General features: G+C 34.3%; 1 protein-coding gene across 1 annotated transcript; it reads left to right on the top strand.

Annotated features, from left to right (window-relative positions):
* Positions 1-875: 875 nt before the first annotated feature.
* On the top strand, positions 876-1,994 carry LOC147409865 (uncharacterized). Its single transcript, XM_086459834.1, has one exon. It carries the CDS (start codon positions 970-972, stop codon positions 1,669-1,671), a length of 702 nt encoding a protein of 233 aa, XP_086315960.1. The 5' UTR covers positions 876-969; the 3' UTR covers positions 1,672-1,994.
* The last annotated feature ends 17,657 nt before the right edge of the window (positions 1,995-19,651 follow it).

The following is a 19,651-nucleotide window of genomic DNA, read 5'->3' as shown; positions in this document are numbered from 1 at the left end:
AAGGTATCTAAGCGGTATGATCATGTCAACCAGGTAAAAAAAAAGAAACCATGTACCTTATTCAAATGCAGATTTATTGAGTTAACTCATCTCATAGCATTCAATAGCATAGAACATGGAAAAATATCACATGAAGCATCATTAGTATCAATGGAATGTGTGAGAACAAGTAATATATTGCATGAGACCAATAAATTCAAACGAGTTGACTCGACTCATTACGTTCGAAATTGGGTATCATGGCAACACATTATGATAAAATCACACAAAAAAATAAATAGCTCATGCTTAATTCCTCACGTGATGTAAGACGAGTTCAACTGGGTTGACTCACCTAAAAAAAATCACCTCGATGGATGATTTTTGAAATTCAACCCTTTTTTTTTTTTAATGATCCAATCAAAGATCGCTTTGGGCTACTCCGAACAAATCGAGATTTCAACGAATATTAGATTAAGGAGCACAAATCTCTTTTTTTTTAAAAATAAAAAAAAAACTAAAAACACATCCCAATCAAAGAGAAATATCCTATAGCCACACTGATTTTTATGTAAATTACTAAGCTAATTGCACACAATTGAGGTAACGTTATTAAAAATTGGTATGCCAATTGTAACTCTCAATGAACGAAGGAAGTTGTTCCTTTCTTTACAATTACGTGTAATCAACAAGTGAGTTGCTATTGCCATACCACTTTTTATTAATGTCACACCAATTTATAGTTTGTAATCACAAACAAAATTTGCCAATATTTTAGTGATTTGTGATAAGCAATAATGGGTGTGACAATAGAAGTTCAAGAGGAACAAAGAAAGAAGAAGAGGAAAAAAAAAAGAAATTCTTTTTATCTTGAATGCCCTCTTTCTCTATGCCTTTTACGTTTTACACTCTCTCTACACCTCCCTTTACATATTCTCCAACAATGCCTCCTCTAATGCTGTTAAGTACACAGACGATCAGATTAGGAGAATGGAAGAATCGATTCAGGTTCGAAAGGAAGCGAAACCCATAGAGCTCATTAGATTGGTGAAGGAAATCAAGGGGCAATTTTCAAGAGGAGAATTTGTAGTGGAATTATCACGATCAGTGAAGCAGAATATAGCTGATGAAATTTTGCAGATGTTGAAAGGACTGAAGGAAAACTCGAATGTGAGTAAACAACGAGAAGCACTAGAAATCTGGCGTAAGGAAAAACTAGAAGAAGTCAAACAATTGAGACTTGGAAAGGCAACCTTTAACTCAACTATTCCTGCCCAAGAAGCCAGGATGCTAGAGAGAGCCTTGGAATTTGACTGGGCAGTGCTATTGGAGGACATTGGGATGTGGATTCCTGCAGAAATCATCAACAGAGAGCACAATGATAAACCTGAGGGTGAAGAAGACCTTGAGGACCAAATTATAGCTAGCCCACCGATTCCACATGAATGCCATGCTGAGTTTCACACTGATTATGGTGGCACTACTGTCAAATGGGGGCTTACCCACCATAAAGAAAATGCCGCTGAATGTTGTCAGGCTTGCTTGGATCAGGCTAAACATGCAAAATCGAGTCAAATGAAATGTAATATATGGGTCTATTGCCCATCCGAGGCTGGCTGCTATTCACTAGATATTTATGAACACAAGCATCAGGAGTGCTGGCTGAAACAAGCTGAAAAACCAGTACCTTAATTTTTCTATTCAATTACTAGACTACATATATTGAGCAGATCTGTATGAAATTTCAATGCCGAATTGATTACTCAATCGATCAGATCTATTCCAATAAAACAATAGTTAATCCAAATCGATTTCTAGAGAAATAAAGAACCTCATTCACTGCGATTGGTAAAGAAATAGCAGTGAGATCAAAATAACTCCACATCTACACAAGATTGAAAGTGCAAGCCTCTTCCATGATCAAGAACACCAAATTTACCATCTCTTTAAATGCAAAGATTCAACCAGTGAAAACACCAGAAATTCAACACCCGAACAGCTGAATCTTCAAAACCAATGAGATTCTAACAAATGCATTTTGGATTTATAAAACTCTTGAGGTTCAAACTCAGGTTTTAAATTTATAAAACTTTTGGATAAAACCTTGAGGTTCAAACAAATGCATTTTGGATTTCACATAGGAAATAGGGCATTCATTTTGCCCCAGATCTATTCATTCCCAATTTCAACCCCTCTTTTTCAGATTCATTTTCAATCGTTCTTTCCCAGATTTACTCCTTCATTCTCAGTTTTACTTAGCCAGATGCCGCCAAGAGTTTTCTTGAAATTATGCTCAGATGCCGCCGAGGGTTTTCTCGGAACTATGCTCAGATGCCGCCAAGGGTTTTCTTTGAATTATGCTCAGATGCCGCCGAGGGTTTTCTCGGAACTATGCTTAGTTACCGCCAAGGGTTTTCTTGGAATTATGCTCAGATGCCGCCAAGGATTTTCTTGGAATTATGCTCAGATGCCGTCGAGGGTTTTCTTGGAATTATGCTCAGATGCCGTAGAGGGTTTTTTCAGAATTATGCTCAGATGCTGCTGAGGGTTTTCTCGGAACTATGCTCAGATACTGAAAGTGCCCTCGATCCGCGGGATGCGCGGATCCGCTTTTGACCCTGTGGACACGGGATTTTCAACATTCTTCAAACATCCCTCCACTTTGGGGTGTTTTGGAGTCGCCACCATTCAAATTCGGAGAGGGGTGTGAATGGTCACCCAAAATTATTTTTCTTTGAAAAGCATGTCATTTAGACGTTTGATGACTCACGTATGGATAGAGCACATTCGGTCCAACCTTTGATTCAAAGGTAAGGGGGTCCATTTATGGAGTAGGGAAGGTGTTAGGCACCCTACTCCATCCACGTAACGTGGTAACCTCGGATTCAATTTTTTGAAATAAAAAGAAAATAAAAATGAAAGAAAGTCGATGTGTGCCCTCAAGTGTGAGGGGCTTCGATGTTGGTTCAAATCATTAAGGGCACCCTTATGAAGAAGGGGCCCTTTGGTGATTTAACCCATGGGGGTGTTTGCAAGTGTGTAGGAAAGGGGAAAGTAGAAGAGGGGATGTGGAGGGGGTATTCCTTTTGTTGAACCCACCTTGACCCTTCCTTGACTTCCTTTGACCCTTCCTTGACTTCTTTTTCCTTGCTTGATTTGTTTGATAGAAGTTTGAGAGTTGAGAGTTATGAGATGTAAGGTGAGTTGAGGGTTAAGAGAGAAAGGTTGAGAGAGTGATTTCTTTTTTATCTTTTGGAGGGTTGGATGTGGGATTTTTCATTAGGACTTGAGAGTTGAGAGTGATGGGATTTTTATAGAGGTTGTGAGTTATTTTGAGGGGTAGAATTGGATGAAATAATGAGAAGTGGTAGAATGGTGTGGGGTTTAAGAGAAGGGTGGGTGTAATTTGATGGGGATTGAAGGGTATTTGTGTAAGAAGGTTAAATGGGTGAGTTTTGACCCAAATGGGTTGGATCATACCCAACCCATTTGGGTTGAGTGTTTGGTGGGGTGAGTTTAAGATGGTGGTTGTGATTAAATGATGTTTGATTTGAGAGAATGGGTGATTTAATGAGGTGGTTGATGATATTTTGGGAGGGTGAGGGAGATGATGACATGTGTAAAAGTGGGTGAAAATGAAGGGTGGAGATGAGTTGATATGAAAGGATGGGTGTTTGATTTGAGAGGATGGGTATAGGTGTAGATTGTAGAGATAGGTTTTGTAGGGAATGATGGGAGTAGATTAGGGGAGGGTGATAGGTTATAAGTGTTTGATTTGAGAGAATTGATAGGATAGGTTAGGGTAGGGTTATGGGTTGAATTAATTGTTGGAGAGAAGTAATGGAGTTGGTTGGTTGATTAGATGAGGGAGGTGAGATGGGGTGATGACATGTGTCACACCTTGATGATTGTGGTGATTGGTTGTGATGTTGGATTGGGTTGAGTTGGATTTGGGTAATGAATTGGACTTTGGGTTTTGGGCTTTGGTGTTTTGATGGGTAGGGTTAATTTAGATGGGCTTAGGTGATGGGTTTAGTTTGGATTGGGTTGAATAGGCTTAGACTTGGGTTGAGTTTGGTCCGTGGGCCACGTGAAAGGCCTTGGGCCGTTTATTAAAAATAAGATGATAAAATTTATAGGATTTTTGGTAGGTTTGGGCTTCGGAGTCCATTCTGATTTTTGCTATTTTTGGGGCACTTTGCGTCGAGGGCCCGCTCAAATTTGGGTGTCTACATTAAGGTTTGGGAGTCGCCACCTAGTTATTACGGTCTAGGAACCGTTCAATTACTCCAAATAGATAAAGGACTAATTTAAAATAGAAAAAATTAAATTCGGGGATCATGTTACGGGGTTGGAAGGTGTTAGGCACCAACCCCGCCCGGTCAAAGCCGGTCTCTACTAACTTCCCCAAATAGGTTACATTGCTAAAAACATAGATAATAATAAAAAGAATAAAAAGTTATACCTTTCCGATAACAAAGACTTTGTTCCCTCAGATCCGACAAAAGTTGCTCCTTGTACCGTACTTTTTGCTTCGTTCTGTCTCCGGATTTGATTTTCAATCTCCAAGGCAAGGTATCTCTTTTTTCCTCGGATCTGAATTCTTCGAGTTTGCTATGGATTTTGGGGTGTTTTTGGAGGACTTTTAGATGTTCTTTAGGCTAAAATCGAAGGAGAGATGTTAGGTAAGGAGTTGGGACTCCAAAACTAGGGTTTATGGGAGGCTAAAGGGCTTTTAGACCTACTTCTCTTAGGGTTTATGATCTGATACGAAAATAGGGTTTGAGCACCTATATTTGTAGAATTTTTCAAAGGTTGATTTGGATAGAGTTAGTATTTAATTAGAGTACTTTTAATTAGAGTTGTGTTTTAGTTAGACTTGTTTTAGGTAGAGTTGTGTTTTAATTAGAATTATTTTAAGTGGAATTGTTTTTTAGTTAGAACTCTATTAGATAGAGTTATTATTTAATTAGAGTTCTATTATGACTTTTGGTCGTATTTGATTGACTTTTAATATTTTGACTTTAGTCTTAATTGATTGACTTTTAATATCTTGACTTCAGTCTTGCTTAATTGACTTTAATTTTGAATTCAGTCTCACTTGATTGACTTTAATACCTTTACTTCAGTCTTGCTTGATTTACTTTAAATTTTTGGAGAACCCCCCTCTAAAATATCTTTAATTCTTTGGACCCCCAAATGGAGGGGTCCTTAAAGAAATATCTCACGAACCCTCAACAATTTTACTTGAAAGTCCGATTGATCGATTTTTTAAAGTCAAAATTTTAAATTAATTTCATTAATGTTTCACTTTAATTATTTACTGTTTTATTTATTAATTTCTAATTTTTTAATTATGAAAATTGTGAAATTACCATTTTACCCCTAGAGAGGACTTTTCACGTTTTAAGTCAGTTTTTAATGTTTTAGGATGTTTTAGAATCGATTTTTTGTAAGGAATTCAATGGAAATATTAGTTTGTGTCATTTATGAAATTTTTTTTGTGTGAAATAGTCATGAACTTTATGAGGGAAATTTTTGTAATTTTCTCGAATTCTTTTAAAATTGGTGAAATTATTTATTTGATTTCGATTTGTTGTTTTATGTGTTTGAGAGAGTTTTCTTAAGCGTAACGTAGGCTCTAGGGTTGTTTTGATGTTAGGTGTATTTTGGTAATTTGATCAATTTTTAGTGATTTTTATTGTGAAGCTTCTTTTTGATCTGTAAGGTGATGATTTCTATGTTTCTGGGGTCATATTTTCCTAGCATAGCGTGATTTATAAGATTTTGTCAGTTCGAGATACCTCATCCGGATTTCTGAAACACATCTGGTAACAAAATAAAGTAATAGAATACACATCTATCATTGGGAATCATTGCGATCAAATTGACGAGTTAATTAATCAGGCGGATGCAAAAATGGGGTGTTTACAGATACAGCCGAGGCTTTTCTTGGAATTATGCTCAGATGCCGCCAAGGGTTTTCTTGAAATTATGCTCAGATGCCGCCGAGGGTTTTCTCGGAACTATGCTCAGATGCCACCGAAGGTTTTCTCGGAACTATGCTCAGATGCCACCGAAGGTTTTCTTGGAATTATGCTCAGATACCGCTAAGGGTTTTCTTGGAACAATGCTCAGATGCCGCCAAGGGTTTTCTTGGAATTATGCTCAGATGCCGTCGAGGGTTTTCTCATAACTATGCTCAGTTACCGCCGAGGGTTTTCTCGGAATTATGCTCAGATACCGCCGAGGGTTTCTTAGAATTATACTCAATTTATGCTCAGTTTATATTTACTTCATGCTCAGATTTGACTCATTTCCAACTCAAACTCTTTGAAATCTATCTCAGATGTTGAGCCTACACACTTGCACAGTTGTTACATTAGTCAAGGAGAATTTTCTAAAATTCAAGGATCTGACATTGCCAGTGAGAGCTCGCTCTCAAGGACCTAACATTTTTCTAATTCGGGGAGAGTGTTATGCTCAAGGATCCGAATACCTTGACGAATTACTAAATCAGGCTGTAAAATGAACTGTCCCTAGCTTTGGTATTCGGATATTGTACTATATACCAAAATAGATTTGCTATCTAGTCTGCTTCAACCCTCTACCAAAGAGGGGCATCTATAGACACCTCATTTTTGCATCCGCCTGATTAATCAAGTCGTCAACCCGATCGTAAAAGTTCCCAATGATGGATGTCTATTCCAATGCTTTATTTTGTTACCAGATATGTTTTAGAAATCCGGATGAGGTATCTCGAACTGACAAAACTTAGAAACCACGCTACATTAGGAAAATACGACCCCAGAAATATAGAAATCATCATCTTACAAACCAAAAAGAAGTTTCACGATAAAAATCACTAAAACTGACTAAATTACCAAAATACTCCTAACATCAAAATAACCCTAGAGCCTACATTACGCTTAGGAAAACCCACTTAAACACATAAAACAACAAATCAAAACCAAGTAAACCACTTCGTCAATTTTTACAAATTTTGACAAAATTATGAAAATATCCCTCATAAAGTTCACGATCAGTTCATACAAAAAACTTCATAAATGACAAAATCAACATTCCCATTGAATTCCTCACGAAAAACTAATTCCAAAACATCCTGGAACATGAAAAAATGACTTAAAACGTATAAAATCCTCTCCAAGGGCAAAATGGTAATTTTATAATTTTAATGATTAAAAATTTTGAAATTAATGAATAAATCATTAAATAATGTAAATTGAAACATTAATAAAATTAATTTTAAAATGTGAACAAAAAAATCGATCAATCAGGCTTTCAGGCAAAATTGTTGATGGTTCGCAAGATATTTCTTTAAGGACCCCTCCATTTGAGGGTTCAAAGAATTAAAGATATAATAGAGAGTGGTTCTCCAAAAATTTAAAGTCAATCAAGCAAGACTAAAGTCAATCAAATAAGACTAAAGTCAAAATTAAAGTCAATTAAGTAAGACTAAAGTCAAGTATTAAAGTCAATCTCATAAGACTAAAGTCAAAACCCTAAATCAAAACCCTAATCTAAACTAATCAAGTCAATCTCATAAGACTAAAGTCAAAACCCTAAATCAAAACCCTAATCTAAACTAACCAAGTCAATCTCATTAGACTAAAGTCCAAACCCTAAGTCAAAGCCCTAAAGACTAAGTCCATCTCATGAGACCAAAGTCAAAATCCTAATTAAAACTCTAAGAGAAACCCTAATCAAACCCTAATGCTTCTAAAAACTTTATAAATAGGAGCCTCCATACCTTATTTTCGTATCAAAGAAAAAAACCTAGGAAAAGTAGGTGAAGAAGCCTCCACAACTTCTCCAAAACCCTAATTTTGGAGCCTCAACTCCTTACCTAACACCCCTGCTTCGATTTTAGCCTAAAAAACACCCAAAAATCTCTCAAAAATATCCCAAAAATCCACAACAAATTCGAAGCACCCAGATCCAAGAAGGAGATACCTTACCTCGAAGATCAGAAATCAGATTCGGAGATAGAACGAAGTAAGGAATACGGTACAAGGAGCCGTTTTCACTAGATCTGAGAGAATAACACTTTTGCAGATCGAAGGTAACATTTTTCATTATTTTTTAATCTAGATTTGTCATTAGCGATGTAGATTTATTTGGGATAAGTAGAGACCGACAATGGCCGGGCGGGGTTGGTGCCTAACACCTTCCAACCCCGTAACATGATCCCCGGATTCAGATTTTCTGTAGTAGATTAGTTCATTATCCATTTTAGAGTCAGTTTGGTTCCTAGACCATAATAACTAAGTGGCAACTCCCAAACCTCAAGGGTCAAAAGCAGATCCGTGCACCCCGTGGATCGAGGGTACTTTCAGTGGCTCGTACTATTACAATAAGATCTTTGCTGCGTTGATGAAGAAATACCTCATAATGCATAAGGTCGCCACACCTTACCACCCACAAACAAGTAGGCAAGTGGAGATTTCTAACAGAAAAATAATAGACTATCTTAGAAAAAATAATCAATCTTTCAAGGAAAGATTGGTATTTGAGATTGAGTTATTTACTCTGGGCCTATAGGACTGCATTCAAGATACTCATAGGGATATTTTCCAACCGGTTAGTTTTTGGCAAGGCTGTAGAACTAGAACATCATGCATATTGGTTGATCAAGCGCCTCAACTTTGATTTTGATAAAGTCGGTGAGAAGCGGAAGTTACAACTAAATGAGTTAGAAGAGATTAGAAATGACTCGTATGATTGTGCCAAAAGGTACAAAGAGCGTACCAAATTCTTTCACGATAGGCACATTCTTAGTAGGAATTTCATTCCTAATCAAAGAGTTTTGTTGTATGATAACAGACTCCACTTTTTTCTTGAAAAACTTAAGTCTCGATGGACTAACCCATATATTATCCAAACAGTCTACCCCCATGGTGCTGCTAAAATCTTTAATCTTAAAGATGGATCCACTTTCAAAGTGAATGGCCAATGTCTCAAACCTTATCTCGAGTATGCTCCGCAGGAGGAAGTTCTTTTCCTCGATGACCCCATCTATCAAAATTAACTATGTTTTCGTTTAGCTAAAGACGTTAAACTTAGCGTTTTTAGGAGGCAACCCATGCACTTCAAGGGACATTGTGTTAAATATCAACAGGACTATAGGGTCTTTCTCAGGTGCTATCTAACCCACTTTATTTCATTTTGTCAATTTAAATTTTACCTTTGCATGTATATGTTGAAATATTGAGGACAATATAATGTTTAAGTTTGGGGGTGTATGGGTTGGATTTCCACTTACTATTTTCTTCTTAAAATTTTTGGTTGGCGACTTTGTTGTATTTTGCTCAAAATCTTAGCTTGTATCTTTAAGCACTTAGTTAAAAATATTTAATTACTCTTTCATTAGAAACTATGATCTGGAGTTTCCATTTGTATTTCTCTTAGGTAAAAATTAGAGCAAAATTATCTTTTGGTTTATAGTCACTTCTAATAAGTTACCAAGAGTCTAGATTGTTTTAAGAGAGTTTGTTATCTTCTTTCTCCTAGAGTTTAAGGAAAAACTAGGTTTGATGAACTTTGACTTCCTTGTTCAATTGGTTGGCTGATTAGAAGAAAAACAGAACTGGGTTGAATACACCTTATACAGTAACCATTAAATTAGACTGGGTACCTTGAAAATGACTACCTACTTTTCTTAGAAAAAGAGTGAAGAAGTAATAGAAAAAAATAGACCTTTAAAAAAAAACAAAGATCCAAAAGTTTATGTAAAGTTTTAGTATGATGAAAGCCATCAAATGTAAAAATTTGAGTATACTGAAATATCACAGATAAAGTCCCTTAGAGGTGTTAAAGTGAATATCTACACTTCTCACTATCTCAGACAGGATGCTAAGTTTAGAATTAAACCCTAAGTTACTCCAGCTATTCTTAAGTAGTTAGAAGGTTGAAACTCATTCTAAAAAATTGAATCTCTTAAATTTCTGAATTAGAACCACTATCGTTCAAAGGTCAATTTAAGTGTAAATTTTGTTGTAGAGAAATAAGGGTTGGAACTTTATACCAAGCAGTACTTTCAATTAATTGATAAAATCAAAAATAAACTGGTACTTTTCAATATAAGTTTTGATTTTGACTATTTTTACTTCAAAATTATTTTCAATTTTGTGGGTATATTTTCTGTAGACCCTCGCGAGTCAAACTAGTCCACTAGGGGTAACCCAGTAGTTTAAGGGCTTGCGGCATTCGTTAAATGCAGTCGAGGTGCCTGCGAAAGTGGTTGTTTTATTTTCTAGGGATTAGAAAAAGATAAGTTTGGGGGTGTGATGAGTGTCTCGAAACACTCAATTATACGCACATTTTCTGAATATTTATCTTGATTTTTGTCCCTATTTCTCCGTATTAAGGTAATAATCATGATAAGCCTCAAAACACCATGTTGCATATTAATAAGACTTAATTATATATAAATAAATTCATTTACTAGATAAATCTAATTACGTGTGTTTCTTGTGCAGAAAATTAATAATTTGGAATCAAAATCTTAAGGCAAAAGCATTTGGGCCCACTTTGGAATGCCCTAATCCTTAACTCATATTCTCCTCTTTTGTTTTTTTATGCAACGAAAAGTGGAGGCTATTTTTAGACTCTTCTACACATATTTTTCTCTATAAATAGAGCCTCAATCTCTAGAGAAAGGGTCCCTATTGGTTCTTTTATCCAAGACTCCTATAATCTAAGGTTCTTAGCCTATTATCTTATTTTTTATATTTTTATCTTATAATTATTTTCTTTTTGGCTAAATACTCATGTAAGAAGTAGAAGAAGAAGATTTTGTAAGTTTCTTCATGAAATGAAGAAAAGTTCTTTCATCTCTTATTTTTCCTATCTTGCATTGACATTAAGCTAAGTTCCCCTTCATTGGAGAGTGGAAAAGTCTAAAGCAAGTTCTTGTGTTGTTTCTAATTTTATGCCTTTCTTTTATTTAAAATACTTAGGAGTTCTCTTTAAGATTTCTTACACCTTTTATTCTTAATATAGATACTTTATTCTTAGATTAGATCAAGATAAAGTATGCTTAAACTAGATAATTGCTAGTAGGAAGTTTTCAAAGAATTCTACTTTATTTATTTACCTTCATTTGATTTAATTTACTAAATTTTTCGATATAAAAATGCTAAAGATTAGGAATTACTCATCAACATATTCTAGGTAGATCCACCTCTAATGGTGCTTTAATTTTATAAGTTTACTTCCTTTTAACATCATTTACTTTAGTTTATTTTTTAGCAATTTTACATCTTCTTATAAGTTCAAAAATACAAAGAAAAATAGTTTTAATTCTTTTTAGTTAATTTGAATTTTATCCTCTTAGCTTAACTCTATTTCTCCTTTTTCTTGGGTTCGATCTTCTACTTGCCCCACAAGTAAAGTAAAATTAAAATTAATATTAACTCCGGTGAGAAGAACAACGACAGTCTCATCAATATCGTATTTTAAAAATCAGGAAAAAATGCTGAATTTTACATTTTATTTTTGAAATCAAAAATCATATTTTGATACGATGAGATTTGGATCTTAAAACCATTCCCAACATTTTGAAATAGAGGGTAAAACCTTAACTTCATTACAAAAAACTTAAAGTAATTGGAAACTAATTCAATGTTTTTAATGAAATAAAATTATGAAATGGGTATACATACTATATGGAAGTAACACAAGTAAAAATTGGAACTAAACTCAATATTTGAATTTATTTATTTATTTATTTTTTCGAATTGTTGATTTTTTTCGTCGAAACTTGACAAAAATTGATACAAACCTTATACTACTAATAAAATGCATAAAATACATCAAATAAATCAAATGAACTAGATATACAAAAATAACTATGCAAATATGATTCAATACGTTTAAATATTTATAAATGTAATGAAACAATTAATTTATCAAATATCACATGGATTTTCTATGAAATTATTGCATAACTAGAAGGTAAAAGGGAAGGCAACCTACTTCAAGTTATATTCGACGATTGAACAGAGTTTAAGATCGCCTTCGGCTCATCTCCAAATTTTTTCTCAAACGAAATCAAATTTCTTTACTTTCACGCGTAGTTCTTGACGACGTGCACGACTTTTCTTTTTATGGCAAAGCTTGAATCGTTCTAGTTCAGTGTAGATTTGAGTTGTAAATTTTGAGAAAAAAAGGATGAGTTTTGTTTGGAGAGGAGAATAAGAAGAAATTATATTTTTCTAATAGAATTCAGATATTTATAACTTAAGTGGGACGTAAGTGTAATTTCGATAGTTATTTTTCTCGAATGTCGATTTGGACAAGCTTATACTTTATTTCAGGTTATTTTTCGATACGAGTCTAATGGGATGATCGGATTCTTCAAATTATTTATTTAAAGTGTTGTTTACCTATTTGATAAATATCTAATACGAAATTCGAGGGTTTAGTAACTTTCTTGATCGACTTCTAATTAAGTGGTGTTTACAGGCTAAAGTATGTTTTTCGATAATTTTGAATCCAATAACAAAGTCAAATTTCATTAAAGATGGATTGAACAAAATCTGAGTATTTTACCTTAAGTTCCTTTGTTATAATTTCTCCAAATTTTACAATTTTATTTTTTCAAGATATACTAATTAGAATTCGGGGTATTACAAGATTACAAATATTTATAATTTTATGGAAGTAGATATAAAAATATGAAAACAAAGAAGTGAGAGGGGGATATTAGGATATGAGGATGAAAAGGAAAGAAATGGAGAATTATTTCTTACACCTACCTTGAAACTTAGATTTATCTTTCTTCTTTTTCTTCTTAAATCTTTGATGAAAATATTCAGGTTAAATCTTTTTTTATCTTTTGAAAAGAGAGTGGAAGAGAAGGGGTATGGAGATTAGTAGATAGATGAATGATTTGAAAATTGAAAGAGATGAAAGTGGTTTGGCTGGAAAGAGGAGATTCAAGTATTGGGTTTTTTTAAGAGGGAGATGGGAGTTTTTTTTATAGGTTTTGAGGATGGCTTTTGGGATTTAAAATGTCAAAGTAGAAGATTAAGGGAGAATGACATGAGGTTTATGCATGGGGCATTTGTCATTTTAAAGTTAGGAAAGGTTAACTCGGTAAAAGAGAGTGTATGAGTTACTTTTGACCCAAACTCATGGATAAAATCTAATTGGGTTGGTTAGATAACCCATTTCTCGATTGAGTATTAGTTTATGCTGATAGGTGTGGGTGTTTGGTTAAAAGAGTGGTTTGTGTAAGGGATTATGTAGTTAGGTTTTAGGAGGGTGGAGGATATGGTGACATGTGCCCAATGGTATGGGGTGAGTGTGTTAGGTGAATTAATTAAAGAAATTGGGGTATGGGGACATAGGGATGACTTGTAGAATTTGTTGATTAGAATATGATAGGGTTAGGTGGTGACATTAGATATGATGTGGGAATAGTGATAGGGTAATGAAAATGATTTCTTTTGGGAGGTTGATTGTGGGGGTAACGTGTGCCCTCCTTGATGATCAAGGGTGTTGTATGGATCTTCATTGGCTATAATCATGAATATGGGTATGGGTTTGGGCTAGAATATAGGTTTTGATTATAATGGACTTTTTATGTGTTGGGTTTGGGATTGGGTTGCGACTTAGGTTAAAAATTCTATTGGAATTGGTTTAGGTATAGGGTTAGGTTTGTCTTAACATGGGACTTAAACAGGGCTTAGGGTGATTAAGGATTACTAAACTTTTGGTGGGCTTAGAAATGGATCCTAAGACTTGATAGTGGGTTCGGGGTTGGAGTGGTAAATATTTGAGAAGATAGTGGCTTAGAAGCCTTATTTTGGGTCCATGAGGCCTTTAAAGGTCTTAAGGCCCTTGATTTGAATAAAAATGTCGAATTTTGAAGATTTTGGTTCTTACGTCCATTGACGATTTTTTTTAATAAAATTATATCTTTTTAAGCCCTTTTAGAATAAGGCTTGTTCAAATTGGAGTGTTTACAATAGCTCTTCTTTGCAGGAGTTGCATGCAAAGAGCTACAAAGAACAGACTTAACCCATGTTTGTACGGGCCTAAAAAATTCGTTAAAACACGATTTTGAAACATTGTGTGACTTGATGATTTGTAAAAATTGACTACCCAAGCACGAGGTCTAATAGGGTTGACTTTGGAAATTTTCGATCTTGTGGCATATAATTAGTTTGAGATCTTGGACTTAATAAAAATTTAATGAATTTTGAAATTTTGGTGCTTTTGATCGTTTTTCGACAAATTGAGATTGAATGTAACTTGAAAATGATTTTTTTTAAACGAGATACATTCCCTTAAGAAGATAAACTCAACAGACTTTTGATGATCCTTTAGTAGGTCTACACTGAAGAATTTTTTAAACTTACCATAACACTAACTGATTGTAGTGGTTAGAAAATTAAAAGAAAATGTGATCTTCCCAAGATTTGAGTTGATAAAGATGGGATCAGTAGACACCCCATTTTTGCATATGCAAAGAACTTAAAAGCTTGTGAGAAGCCTCATTCCAATTCCCTTTGCCTTCTAATTCTATTATCTTTTTTCTCCTAGTCACATGACATAGAATTATGCATGCTTAGGATCGCTAAACTTTTCACCCGATTTAGTAAATACGTACACTTAGGTTTGCTACACATTTGGGTAATTTAGAGACCTCACTACGCTAAAAAAATGTGACCACGAGACTTATAAATAATCACGTTAGGACTGAAAGAAACCTTATGCTAAAATTCGTAAAAATCTACAAAAATCACCAAAATGAAGAAAATACCCTTGATTAATTTCGGACTTTTGAAAAATCTTGAAAGTACTTCCATTGCACTCAGAATATGATTTCAAGTCTAATGAGACTCAAATTAACGAAAAATAGAGAAATTTATGAAAAATCATAAAAAATGATCGAAATGCCCCTCAATGTCAAACTTTGACCTAGAGACCCTGATTCTTATGAAAACTTGATAAAGAATCAAGATCAAATTTAAATTGAAATGCGAAATCAAATTAAAAATACAATATAATGAAAATGAAAATCAAATAATTAGAATTTAATCAAGCAATCGAATTTAATCAAAATCAAATTAAAAATTAATCGACCAAATTAAAAATTAAAATCAAATTAAAACCAATTAAAATCAGATCAATCAATAAATCAAAATCAATTAAATGCAAAATCAAATTAAAAATTAAAAATCAATCAACCTATAAATTCAAAATTAAAATCCAATCGACCAATCAAAATGAAATAAAAGTCCCATTGACCAATCAAATTTTGACCGACCAATCGATTTAAAACTCAATCAATTAATCGAATTAAAATCCAATCGACAAAACCAACAATTGACCAATTAAATAAAACATAAAAGCTAACCTACCAAATTAAAACTGAAAATTCATTCAATTATAGGAGGACCATTAAGGCGAGTAGTGTAGGATCACAACTCCCATTCTCTTACTTAAGAAAGAAGAGTGGACAGAGAAAGAAAGAAGGAAGATAAAAATGTGTATAAAAAAAATAAGGAAAGAAAAAATATATAAACATTTCTTATTATAAAAAGTTCCATGTTTTGGCCAAAAGAAGGGCTCTTCTAGACGTACTTGCTCTCTCTTTCAGGACCTTCCTCTTCCCCAAAAAAACTACAACGCCCCTTTCTTCTTCTCCATTAAAATCTGCAACACACCCTTCTCACTACACTCATCTCCATCTCCAATGCCCCACCTGCAACACCTCTTCATCTTCCTCACGTACTGTGCAGTTTCCCCCCTGTCCCTCTTCTTCAGTAATGTCCCACAACCACCACTATACATCTCTGATCTCTTCTCTCTCACTCAGAGCAGCAACAACCTCTGAATCACTCCCCTACATCCCTATCTTCCACGTCTTTCCTTCTCTTCTCCATTTTCTTCACATTTTAAGAAAAAAGCTAGATTCTCTATCCTCCCCTTTCTTCCACGTTTTCTCTTCTGAGGCTGTCCTTCTCTCATCCTCTCTTTTTTGTCTGAATGCCCAACTCTCTTATGTCCTTCACTCCCTCTTTGATTTATTGGATGACCCACACGGCAAAGAAAAATGAATAAAACAAAAGAATAAGAGAAGAATAGAAGGGAAGGGACTTTGCTTATGCTCACCCACAACAATAACGCCATCATCATTTTCTCTATCTCTTAAACTACGCGGCAGTACAGCCACCAACCATTGTCGGTCTACTTTCCTCTTTTCTTGAGTACAACAACCACCATCAACCTATGTTCTTATTCTCTTGAACACAACAGTAGTCCAGTCTTCGTTTAACGATTTTTTTTCTTTTTCATTAATTTGAGTTGCATCTGAAGGAACAAAAGATAATTATCATTCAATTCAGAGGTAAGTTTGATTTTTTTTTTATTAATTTATTTTTTTTCTTTTTATTTTTTTCCTCATCTTCTCGTTGTGTATTTTGTGTCAATTATCCGACATTCACTAATGTGTTTGTAAGGGTTATCATGTTCTAAACTCTTAGATTCAAGAGGGACCTATATATATGCATGAATTTTCAATCCGCTAATTGGCCATGTGCTCCTCGTTTCTTTTGGACTCACCAATTTTGCATATATGTATAAATTGATGACTTGCGGATTTGCCACATGTTTCTAATTCTCTGATTTTAAATTTTACATGGGTGTAGATTTGTGATTCGCTGATTTGCCACGTGTTCATTCAAGAATTCTATGTGCATGAGTTATCAATTCACTAATTTGCTATATATTCATGAGGTTCCCAACTTAGAAATTTAACATGTGCAAGTCTCAAATTCGTAAATTCGTTGCCATGATCATAATTTGATGATTTTACATGATTTTGAATTTTGCTAATTTCGATATTTATGTATGTTCATTTTTTTCTTGATTTGATAATCTTACACGTTATTCGTCAATTTTAAGATCCAAGTATGTTCACACTTGTCGATTTGGTAATTAACTGCAATATGAAATTTTGCTAATATGTTGGGTTGCCATGTGTTTGTGATTGCCCAATTTGAAAAACTCATACAAATTTCTATTTTCATTGATTTGGTAATTTTGATAAAATCAATGCTTTCAAATTGGGATGTTTCATATTCATATTGTCTATTTTGGAAATTCATATTTGGAACTTTCTAATAAAGAAATCGCATAATTTTCTATTTTGGGAAAACGTATATTCATAAATTTTTAATTAAGAAATTTCACATTTTGGTAATTTCCCAATTTAGAATATTTTACGTTTTTCAATTTAGAAACTTCATATTTATGTAAATTCAGGATTTTCTAATTTGGAAATTTGATATTTTTTGGAAACTCTCTATTTTTGAGAATTCTTTTTTATAAATTTCTAATTTGGGAACTTATCGTATATTTTTTAAATTCTAATTTAGAAAATTTCAAATTCCTAATTTAAAACCTTCATAAGTGCCAACTTAATAGTTTTATAATTTTCCTATTTGGAGGATTTGTATGAGCTTCTATTTTGGATGATTTAGAAAATATTTGCATGTGTTTTTTTATTGACTTTAGATCATGGGGCTCAAATTAAGATTTTTTTCAAATATCTTCATTTTTATGCGGAATTCGAGAAATTATGTGATATTTGAAAAAATATTGGCTGTAAGATTCGTTTAGCATATTCAATATAATTTGATGATGATAGGACCCTAGCTTGACTTTAGTCTTTTCCCGTTGATCGTAGCAAAGTTTGGATCGTAGTAGAGTTCGATCATCTCAATCGGGAGGGTTCGATAACTAACACCTTCTGAAATCCGTAATTTGACCCCTTATCTATTTTTCTTACTTGTGAGCGGACCCGATCCATTTTGGAATTATCTATGATTCCTAGACTAGGTGACGATTCTTTATTCCCTAAAAATCCTCAATTTACTAATCGGGCCCTTGCTCATTATTTGATGGAAGACAGGTTGAGACGATTTTAGTGGTGATTCCACTAGAGATTTTGGGGTCAAACTTGACCCGTTCCAAGACTATCCTTAGGTTGAATTTCGTTCGAGTCAACCCAGTTGACACAAAGAGACTTTTAGATTAGGCTAGATGTTTTCTTTTATTTTATTGGTGTGTGATTGGATGTAATCAATTGTTTATTTCTTGTGATTGGTTTGATGGTTGGATGTACTTGGCTTTTATAGTTTAATATTTGCGAAAATGCCCCGGGTACACTTTGTCCCTTCGTACACACTCACGAGCATGCATATTCATGTTTGCATCATGACATGTTTTTATAAATCCTGTAGCCGGATCCAAGTTAACCCGCTTCTTCGGAACATGGGAGATGATAGTGAATACTACAACTTCAGTATAGTATGGGTATACCAAACTAGAGCACCACGTATTACTTGACCAAGTAAAACTGGGATAATATATTGCTATTTCAAGTTGAAATAACCTAAGGTTTGTCTTAACCTAGCCTCAATCATAAATGAGCTTAAAACCTTGAACTTAAGTGCGGTTCCATTACTCTATGACTCGAATCGACTATAAGTATTGTCGGGTTGCTTCATTTAATCTAATCAGAAGATAAGTGGGTAGACCGTTCCACATCGTTCAAATTAAATCCGCAATATTGGTTTGACCCAATTGGTAAAATGCACTGATCGTTGTAAATCAATTAAACCAGTTGGCCTAATTGGCAAATGGATTTAATCGGCCAACATTAAGCTATTCGCGCGACAAGCTTGCTTATTCCGTTGCATATCCTGCACTAGATTTTTGTTTTCAATCTATATCCCCATGCTAGAAATTTTACTAAATTAGCCTCCAACCAATATGACGTGATGTATTACGTGACTTTAGGTGTTCCCATGTGCTAACCTATGCTCATCTTTTAGCACATCATCTCGACACTCCAACACAACTCAAAGAGGGGTTCAAGTTTTGGTGAAGCAAACTTGACAAACCTACTCAGAATAACTTTTGATCCGTCGTTGCTACCTTCACCTCCTTCAGATGCAAAGCCCCAATTTTACCATGATGCTTCGAGACTTCATCTTCAAGATATTGGATAGGAATTTGACATCAAGGCTCACTTGTCTGGCATTGAGTACCAACAGTAAGTACTTGGTGAATAACAATAGGTCATGGTGAGTAATAGCATTATATTCTTCAGACAAAAGAGCATATGAAACATAAGTTCGAGTTGCGCATGAAGAAGATCCAGGATTATCTTCGTCGACTTGTTCAGTCTTTCGGTCCTATGCCTCTTTCACTTGATGCTAACCCTGCTTCTTGGGTGACTCTAGTGACGTTTACGTCACTCCTGTGCTGTTAGAGTATAGGATTGTTGTGTTTTGGGTTGTAGTAGGATTTTCTATCTGTTTGAGTGTTATTCATGTAACTTTGACTCACATTTTGTAATCTAGATAGTTATGTATGTTCTTAATAGTAAAATATTTTTCTTATGTTTCGTATGTTTATGACCAATTATTTACATATCTTATGTTTTGCACACCTATGCATGATATGACTTTGACATAATTAGTTATATTCCTTATCTATGTTGTTTATCATGCCATGTCCATGCCCTATAGTTATATTTTTTTGATATGTCATTGTTTACTTCCACCATGCATCTCACTTTGATAGTCATATTAATTGCTTGCATATATATCATTCCCCTATGCTTATTGGT

Source organism: Akebia trifoliata, chromosome 2, assembly GCF_017979445.1.
Source record: "Akebia trifoliata isolate Shusen 1 chromosome 2, ASM1797944v1, whole genome shotgun sequence".
Lineage (NCBI taxonomy): Eukaryota > Viridiplantae > Streptophyta > Magnoliopsida > Ranunculales > Lardizabalaceae > Akebia > Akebia trifoliata.
The sequence above is the reverse complement of the archived record's forward strand: the minus strand, read 5'-3'. Positions and strand labels throughout refer to the sequence as shown.

Coding starts and splice junctions, on each gene's coding strand:
- LOC147409865 (XM_086459834.1), top strand. CDS start 970: ATGGAAGAATCGATTCAGGTTCGAAAGGAAGCGAAACCCATAGAGCTC.